This window comes from Antechinus flavipes, chromosome 6, assembly GCF_016432865.1.
Source record: "Antechinus flavipes isolate AdamAnt ecotype Samford, QLD, Australia chromosome 6, AdamAnt_v2, whole genome shotgun sequence".
Lineage (NCBI taxonomy): Eukaryota > Metazoa > Chordata > Mammalia > Dasyuromorphia > Dasyuridae > Antechinus > Antechinus flavipes.
In genome coordinates this window covers 242562686-242572500 of record NC_067403.1, presented here as the reverse complement: position 1 = coordinate 242572500, position 9815 = coordinate 242562686, and the positions used below count along the sequence as shown (strand labels likewise).

At 34.8% G+C, this 9815-nt stretch overlaps 1 protein-coding gene across 1 annotated transcript; it reads right to left on the bottom strand.

Moving 5' to 3' along the window:
- Positions 1-8130: 8130 nt before the first annotated feature.
- Positions 8131-9073, bottom strand: LOC127541551 (olfactory receptor 4S1-like). The gene is given in 3 exon segments (XM_051966780.1): positions 8131-8624; positions 8627-8902; positions 8905-9073. Coding segments are annotated over 3 exon segments (939 nt in total).
- Positions 9074-9815: the final 742 nt, after the last annotated feature.

Below are 9815 nucleotides of genomic sequence, written 5' to 3'. Positions count from 1 at the left end.
TTCAGGGTGGGTGTAAGTGGATCAAAATATTACTAATGACTTAACTTGAGAAAGCTGAGGAAAAGGCAATTACTAACTAGGTACAATAAGAAAGGAACTCTCTTCTTGGCTGTGTGGGTAACATTATCTCTGGGTTTCAAGGTTCCATGACTGATTGCTTATCCACTTCCATGGAAATAAAACCAACCTCACCTGCATAGAAACTCTGTCTAAGTAAGGATCAGGTTTAGTATAATTACAATTTTTCATACACTACTCCTTCTTCTTCATGGAAGACCCAAATTAAAAATTAAGATACAAATATCCATCATATTCTGACATATCTATGTATATAGTGTGTAGATAGATACATGGATGGATCAAAATGAAAAAGATAAAGAGAAAGTGAGAGAAAGCCAGAGAAGGAAATAGAGAGACAGAAAAACAGAAAGACAAAAAGAGATGGCTACAGTTAGAGAGAGACAGAAAGACAGAGAAAGACTAATTGTTTATCTTCACATGCTCAATATCTCAGTAAAACTGGAGGGTATATGGAAGAATGGATGAGCTTAAACAATTATGAACTTTGATCCTATACTTCCCAAGTAGTCCCAAATCTAATCCATGGTTATATAAGTGACTCTATGTTCTCCTGCATCTTTCATTCTCATCCTAATATTACCCACATCCTTCCATCATCCCATCCCTGTCCTTATCCCATCTATCTCTGCCATGAGCATGAAAAGACTTGTGGTCTTTTCTAATGAATATCCAGACAATCATGAATGTCTGACCTCCCCCTAACACAAAGGGATCCCCTTATAATCCTATTTACTTAGTCACAAGTAGTAATTCCATAAATTAATCTTTATTTCAGAATAAAATTACTAAAAGAATATAGGCTAGACTATGATGATAAACATTTAACAATTGGCTGTGTGAGGAAATATATATATATAATATATATATATATATATATATATATATATATATTAAGTTTAATTTGCATTATCAGTATCTTCTCCATCACTTTTCCTAAATGCAATAGGAAAATGAGGGAATCAAGAATCAGGACACTAGATCTGCAAGATAAAACTTCCAACATTGGATAAGTCCATCAAGAATTGGATTCTGGATGAAGACAGCATTGTAAAGGAAAATGATGATAATAATGATAGTGATGATGATGTTATGATCTGGAATTTCATTTGAATATGTTGAAATATCCATCTGATGAACAGTTATGTATTCCAACACTGGGAATGAAAGATAAAAATAAAATTATTGATTCCTTTCCTGTTGAATAAATGGTCCAAGGGAGACATGATACTAGTTTTTCAAAACTTAAAACGTTTACTTATGAGAGGTGTATTAGATTGCATAGCCATAGATCTAGATTATAAAAATAAAGACAATTGGTAAAATTTTATGAGATAAATTTAGGATTGTGATAAAGAGAAAATATTTACAATTCAAGCTTTCCCAAAGGAGACTAGATTGTCATAGGAAGTAGCCCACTAATTTGTTCATCAGAGACATTATTAATTGATTCATTGGAGACCCTCAAATAAAGGAAGAATGACCAATTATTGAGCATAGTGAACATATACACACATATGCATCCATGTACATATATAAATATATGTGCACGTGTTATATATTTGGAACAGTCTTTACTAAATGGTCACTGATATTCCTCCCATCCAATTTCTCAGGCTTTAATTTTGAATTTTCCAATTTATCTTTGTGACATCATACAACTTGGGGGTATCATGCTCAAAACATGTCAGTGACTAATTTCTTCCAAAAATATTTATTAAACAGTCATAACGGACAATGTCCTATGAAGAATGATCATTTTTAAAAATCCCTCCTTGTTCAAAATATCGTGTCAGATCCTGTGCTGAGTGTGGAATATACTCAGAAAGTTGCACACACACACACACACACACACACACAAAACAGTTCCTGTCTTTAAAAAGCTCACATTCTAAAAGGGAAAACAAAAAACAAAACATAATTAACTAGTTACATAAGAGATAAATAGAGAACAGATTAACAGTAAGTAACTTTAGAAGACAAGACACTTAAATTGAGGTGTGAGGGGAGCCTGGGAAAGGTGGTGGTGGGGAGAGAGAACTTTACATGATTTTAGCCATAGTTAACAGATAGTACAAATTATGGAGAGCAGAGATCTTGTGTTCTACCAGAAGTATATAAATTCCTTCAACACAAGCATATCTCATGGATATGTTTATATACCCTATTCTCAGAATAAGATATTACAGAAAAGTCAAACTTGTGACTATAGGCTATGACAATGTCCCCAAATACTAGATTTTAAACATAATTGGAAACAATTTAACATAATAAACAAAAGTTCAATAGATTAGCAATGAAGAATTTTCTAAATCACTATGCTATTCACAGAGACCCTTATATGTGGGATAGTGAACCTGTTTTTATTTGATATAAAATTATATATTATATGTGTGTATATGTGTGTGTGTGTGTGTGTGTGTGTGTGTATAATTATTTATTTTATTTGCACTATTGTAAGAGGACTTAGTACTTGTGAGACTAAATTCAGTTAACCTGAATGGCTAGTCTTTTCTGTAGAATATCATATAATGCTTTGTTTTTTTTCTTTTCCGATGCATTTATGTTGAAGTATGGCTCTGATAGTTTACCAGTTTGAGTATCTGCAAGTGTAAACTCTCTCTTCCCCTGGGTAAATCACAATCTCTCTCTGCTTTGTAAATGAGAAATAATAAGTTTTGGAAATATATGAAGATGAATCACTTTATCTACTGTTATATAAATTATAATATAAAGGCGTTAAAGATAATATTTAAAGGCAGATGATCTATGTTCAAATGCCATTTTTACTTATCATTTGTGTTAGTAGACAAATCAGTAATCTGTCTGGAGCTGTTTTCTCATCTGTAAATGAGGAGATTGAACTAAATGAGGTCAAAGGTCTACTCCAGAATCAAATAAATGTTTCCATGATTCTTACATATTATAATTCAGCCTTCTTTACATTATTCTATCATTTCTCTATCAAATGCATTTATCATACATTATTTCTCATTATGATTATTTGTGGGTATGTTCTCTAATAATCTGTTGGGCAGAAACTACGACTAAACTCTACTTACATTGTACATTTCTCTTAGTACAAGGAGATGCACATAGTGGGTATTTACTAAATGTTGAATAATTGAATGAAGAAATTAATTCACCCCAGTAGCCTTGCGTGTTCTCCAGTGAATGAGGGTGGGCCCAGGAACCAGGTTTGGTGCAGTGGGAGGGAGAGCAGATTAATTGATGCCTAGATAGCAGGCATCAATCAAAGTATTAATAAATTTAATTGTCATACAAAGTTATTATTAAAATAATTGATGCCTTTTTTGTGGGAGCAAAGAATTGGAAAAAGTGTGGATGCCCATCAATTGGGGAATGCCCAAATAAGTTATTATACATGAAGGTAATGGAATATTATTGTTCTAATAAAAAAAAATGATGAACAAGTTGATTAAAGAAAGGCTTGGAAAATTTTACATGAACTGATGGGTGAGTAAAACAAGAAAAACCAGGAATACATTGTACACAATAATAGCAATAAGGTGTGATGATCAACTGTGAAAAGTTTCTTTTCAATAATTCAATGATCTGAAGCAACCCCAATAAACTTTGGAAAGAAAATGACATCTGTATCCAGAAAAAGAACTAAGGAGACTGAATGTAAATCAACATATGGTATGTTCTTTTCTTTTTTCTGTTTTTTTTTTTTTTTAAATCTCTCCCATGTTTTTTTTTTTTCCCTTTTGCTCTGATTTTTCTCTCCCAACATGATTCATAAAACAATGTGTATTAAAATAAACTTACTATAACAAAAATTTATGCTTGAAATATAATTTAAAGTTTATAAAGCACTTTGTCATCTAATCTGAATCTTCCAATAACCTATATAAGAATTATAGTACTTGTAATCCCCATTTATGGATGAGGAAAAAGAGGCTCAGACAGGATTAATGGACTAGTAAATGTTTGAGACAAAATTTAAACTTGGGCCTTTTTGATTACAAATATAATATTCTGTAGAGGGCTGCAGATAGTGGGGGAATTCTTGGTAAGGTATAAGACCCTTCAGCTCAGAGGGAACCTGCTGACAATGTCTTATTTGGCTCCCCATCTTCCTTTGGTGTTCTTATCCTTTCTGAGAAGTTAAGGAAGGCATCACTACCTGTGTTCTACTTGAAGCAAATGATACTTACAGTAATGAGAAGCATTTACATATCAATAGCAGGGTGCTTATAGTTAGCATTTGCACAGTGTGCTGTGGTGATGTAATTCTACTATAGTTAGCACTTGCTCATTGTGATATGATGATATAATGGTTCTCTAGTTGGCACATGCTTAGTGTGCTGAAATGATGTGATCATACTAAGTATTTAAGGGCTGAGAGGACTTGAAATAAGGACTCTATCTTTGACCATCCTCCTGAGTCTCCTGTCCCTTCACTTCTCCACTAAGACCAAGGCTGGTCCCGAGATCCTCCAGAGAGCTAGTCCGGATAGTATATTTTAGCACTCCAATTTGGGGGCTCTAGAAAGCACACTACAATATTCTGTGAATACCATTGAACCCCAAAAGTATCCAAGCCTATGTTTCTTCTCTCATAACTATTGTATCCCAAAACATATATTTGCTGCTCAGCAGAATTAATATTATTTTGATTATTATAAATATCCAAATTAACAATAAGGGACATATTTTAAAAATTTTTATTTACATCCAGAGTAAAAAACTGACAAATGAAAATATCCATAGAATAATTTTATATGTAGATACCTATTTGTATCTAATGGCAGGCATTTCTAGAGGGAAAATAAAATATACATAATAATTTTGGTTCTATATTTGAAAAGAATATGAGTTGTGCATAGTAAATTTGCAGTTTCATGAGAAATCTTTTTTAATCGTATTATGTTATGCAATATTTTTTATTCCAGAAATTAAAAATAAAGGTTTAAAATAACATAATTATCAAAACAACGATAATAAGGACCATATTGTTTTACCAGATATGACTTTAATGGAGTTTTAAGTTTCTCATGAGATCAAAAATAATCTCTTTTAGGGGGTAGAAACATCAAGATGAGGAGGGAGGGAGTTAAATGAATCCTTATCTTGTAAGGGGAGCCTTAATCCTAGTCAACCACAGACTTCTCCTTCCCAACCCAGATCCAATTGTTTCATTCAATCCAGTCATTTACTATCGTAGTAGCAAGGTCTTTACAGTGAGAACATCTCTCCATCTGCATTGTGCTGCCATATCCAGCTTTTCCCTCCTTCTTAATAACAATGAACAACATTTCCATTCCTACAAAAATAGTGTGACAGTCAACAACATTTTCTCACCATCACTGTGGTTTCTATTTTCCTAACTGGCCACCACTGCTCAACATATTGACTCCCATTAGGAGAATTTAAGCTTCTTGGCCACAAATATTCTAAGATCACTAAAGCAAGTAAGATTCACTTGGCACTATGTACCAAGAATTGTTCTAAATAAAAAGAATACAAAGAAAGGTCTATAGGAGTAATCATCCATGTTCTCAAGGAGTCTAATGGGGCAGACAACATACAAAAAAAACTTCCTGTAAATGAGATGCATGAAGGATAAATTGGAAGTGGAGGAAAACAAAGAGGAGCATCTTTCACTTAATAGGTGCTAAATAAATATCTAGTGACTGACACATACAAAAGTCAATAAAATGTAAAGTACTCTATATAGTACCACATGGTATATTGTCATCAGTACAATATAGTGAACCTAGCATGTTGATCTTGGAGTATATAGATTTAGATTCAAAACTGAGTTCTACTATTTTTTTCACTTGGAGCAAGATATTTGCCCTATTTGATCTTTAGTTTCTTCTTCTATCAAATAAGGGTTTGGATTAGATTACCTTTTCCAGTTTTCATTCTCTGGTCTACATGTACAATGGCTCCTACTAAAGATGGGAGTCAAAAAGTTTCATATGTATTTCTTTGACTTTGAAGTGAGAAGATGAAGAATGGACATCTTCTTTCTTAACTCCAATCCACGTAAACTTGATCATGCCTATGAATTCACAAGGTGGCAATAGAAGTAAAAAATCAAAGAGAGAAAAAGGAGAGAAGGGGAAAAAAGGGGAGAGAGAGTGAAGCAAAAATAATAGCAATAACAAACAATATTAATAGCTAGAATAAATACACTACGTGTTTTTCTTTGATCCTTAAAACAGCCTTGTGATTTAAATTGTTTTATTATTTCCGTTTTATAGTTGAAGAAATTGAGACAGAGACAGCTTACACAAATTGTCTTCTGCTATACAATTAGAAAATATCTGAGACCACATTCCAAAGGAGGTCTTCCTAATTTCAAATTTAGAATTCTAATTATTACTCTGTCTCAAAATTTCAGAAAAAAAAAAGAATAGAATGGTCAACTAAGTGGTGTAGTCAATAGAGCATCAGTCCTGGAGTCCAGAGAAACTTGAGTTCAAATTTGGTCTGAGACCAAATTGATGCTTACTAGCTATAATATCCTGGGTAAATCATTTAATCCCAATTGTCTTGAAAATAAATGGAAGATGTTGAGAAATATACCAAAGCCGTTAAAAGTAGTCCTGATATAGAATGCAGAAACAATATTTCTCAAAGAACAAAAATGTTTGTCAAACAAATTAGCTCCCTTCAAGTCCAGCATTGCTAGAGCAATTATGTTATAGATTAGTTATGATTAGTTATATATTGTCTTGTGAAGTGTGTATGTGTGAGAGAAACAGAGACAGAGATAGAGAGACACACACAAAGACAGAGACAGAGACAGAGAGACACAGACCCATACACACACAGAGAGACAGAGACAGAGAAACACAGACACAAACAGAGAGAGAGAGAGAGAGAGAGAGAAAGAGAGAGAGAGAGAGAGAGAGAGAGAGAGAGAGAGAGAGATACAACTAATGGTTGTATAGTACAGAGATCTGCAGATGGACACCTAGTGGTCATAGGCCATAGCAGTGAGGAGGAAGATCTCTGTTCCATCAAAGAAATGGGCAGAAAATAATTGAGTCAGTCATGCAACCATTGAATGAGATCGTCTTTCTCTCTACAAAAGTGTCAGCAAAGTGTGTGTGTGTGTGTGTGTGTGTGTGTGTGTGTGTGTGTTGGAATCCTTACAAACTGCTAACTAATTAGAGTTGATCTAATCTTACAAGAAGATGTTTTGGGCAGAACCTGAAACAAGGTACTAAGTAGGACTAATTAATACAAGGCTTGTGTTTACACCTTTACTCATTGGAGTTCACAAGTATGCTAGCTTCACAAAGTACACTTTGTACCTTTATGAGTTCACACCTCCCTTGAAGCTCTTTGGGCCAGAGAGCACTATGGGAGAAAACCCATAATCCCTCTCTCTCGTATCCCACAATTCCTCCCTCTTGGATAAAAGAAACAGACAGAGGCTCTCAGTCAGATTTCACCAGATGACATGAAGAGTGGAGCTGGCTGGAGGTTGAAGAAAGCAGAGGCAGAGGCTGAAGGACCAGACCTTTGGATTTGGCAACATTCGGAGAGAGCTCTTGGAACCAAGCAGAGAGATAGGCCTCTAAGCTAACCGGGCTATATTGGAGATAATAAAAGATCTGAACTTCCATCACCTGGCTGCGTTTTGAGAAGAAAAAGCTCACCACGTGTGTGTGTGTGTGTGTGTGTGTGTGTGTGTGTGTGTGTGAGAGAGAGAGAGAGAAAGAGAGAGAGAGAGATTTGAAAAGGAATATGGGGATACAAGTTTTAATTTTATCTCTTTAATCACTCTGCTATACCTAAGGAAATCATTTAATCTAGGTGTTCACTTCCTCATGCATTTTAATTCCTTATCTTATGAGAAAGAAATGAATAGATTTCCAAAATGCTTCTAAATGTATTAAACATAATCTTAATATAAGGATCTATGATCACCAGCACAAATTCTTTCACTTAAGTAGAAATAACAGACCAGAAATAGACAAACATGGAGATTCCAATAATCAACATAAGGAAACATTCACTGTCACTCATTTCTGGACATAGCTACAATTGAGTAAGTCAAATATCAGTTCATGTCTTTTCAGATGTCTTTTTTATAGTCCATAGTTTTCTCATGGCATTTTTTACTTCATTATTTCTCAGGGTGTATATCAGCGGGTTGAGCAATGGGGGCATCACAATATTGAACAAGATAACAAGTTTATCAACTGCCAGTGTGGTTGAGGGGCGGATGTACATAAACATAGGAGGCACGAGGACCAGGAGAACAGTGATAATGTGGGAAGCACAGGTGGAGAGAGCCTTGCGCCTCCCCTCCGATGACTGATTCCTCAGATTCAACAGGATTACAATATATGAGATTATAAGGATGATGAAGGATACAAGTGAGATCATACCACTGTTGGCTACAACAATCAGTCCCACCACATAGGTATCAGCACAAGCAAGTTTCAGCAAGGGATGAACATCACAGAAGAAATTGTCAATCTCATTTGGTCCACAGAAGGGCAATTGAACAGTGAGGAGGGTTTGCAGAATAGAGTGAAGGAAACCAGCGACCCAGAAGCCCCAGCCAGTAGGCCACATTTCCGCCGATCCATAATGGTTGTATAGTGCAGAGGCCTACAGATGGCCACATAGCGGTCATAGGCCATAGCAGTGAGGAGGAAGATTTCTGTTCCACCAAAGAAATGGGCCGAAAATAATTGAGTCATGCAGCCATTGAATGAGATGGTCTTTCTCTCTACAAAAGTGTCAGCAATCATCTTTGGAGTAGTGGCTGATGGATAGCACATGTCTGCAAAGGATAAGTGGCTGAGGAAGAAATACATGGGAGCAGTGAGGTTTTGCTGGCATTTATGGTGATCACCACAAGTAAGTTTCCAAAAACTGTAAGCACATGAATGATAGAGAACACCACAAAGCAAGCATACTGCATCTCCCGACTTTCAAAGAGTCCAAACAAAACAAACTCTGTCACATTGTTTTGATTTTCCATTAGTTGGGAAGACATCTAAGTATTCAAGGCACTGGTGATTTATACCTGAAAGTATATGAAATACAAATTACAATGGTAGAGATAACTTCCAAACTATTTTCCCATTAGTCTTGGTCCATATGGGAATTTGGTAAGTTTCTTAATGCAAAAGATATTTTTTTTTTACTCAATCCATTCACAAACTCTTTTTTCTTCATTCTCATTAATTATACTTGGATCTTACAGTTTATCTAAGATTGTCCAAGTAGTAAGTGGTTGAATCCAAATTCAATAGCTAAAGTCATTAAGAATCAAACTGGTTAAGAAAATTGAAGATACAGTCAGGTAATCTTGATTTCAATTTTAAAATAGGGTATGACTAAAGTAATGAAACTTTGATTCTTTAAATTTTAAAAATACTCTAGAGGTAGATTTAACCAAATTGAGGGTAACAAAGGTATGGTGTCTACTCCAAGAATGTGATGAACTCCCTTGGTAGAAAGGGAGAAGGTGAACATTTTTTCCCAATGTCTATGAAGACGTTAATATAGGTATTATGGAGTTCTTAGAGCAATTGAGAAGATTGCCTGGAAGATCTCTGAAACCCTTAGCAGATATGTAGATCTCCAATATTGCAACTGACCGGCAAAACCTTCAGTCCAGGACCCAGAAAAACAATTTTAAATGATTTTAGAGATTGAAATTAAAGGGGAAAAAAAGACAGAGAGAATGTGCTCATTCAGTATGCTTTCCCTAAAAAAAAAAAAAAAAAAAAAAG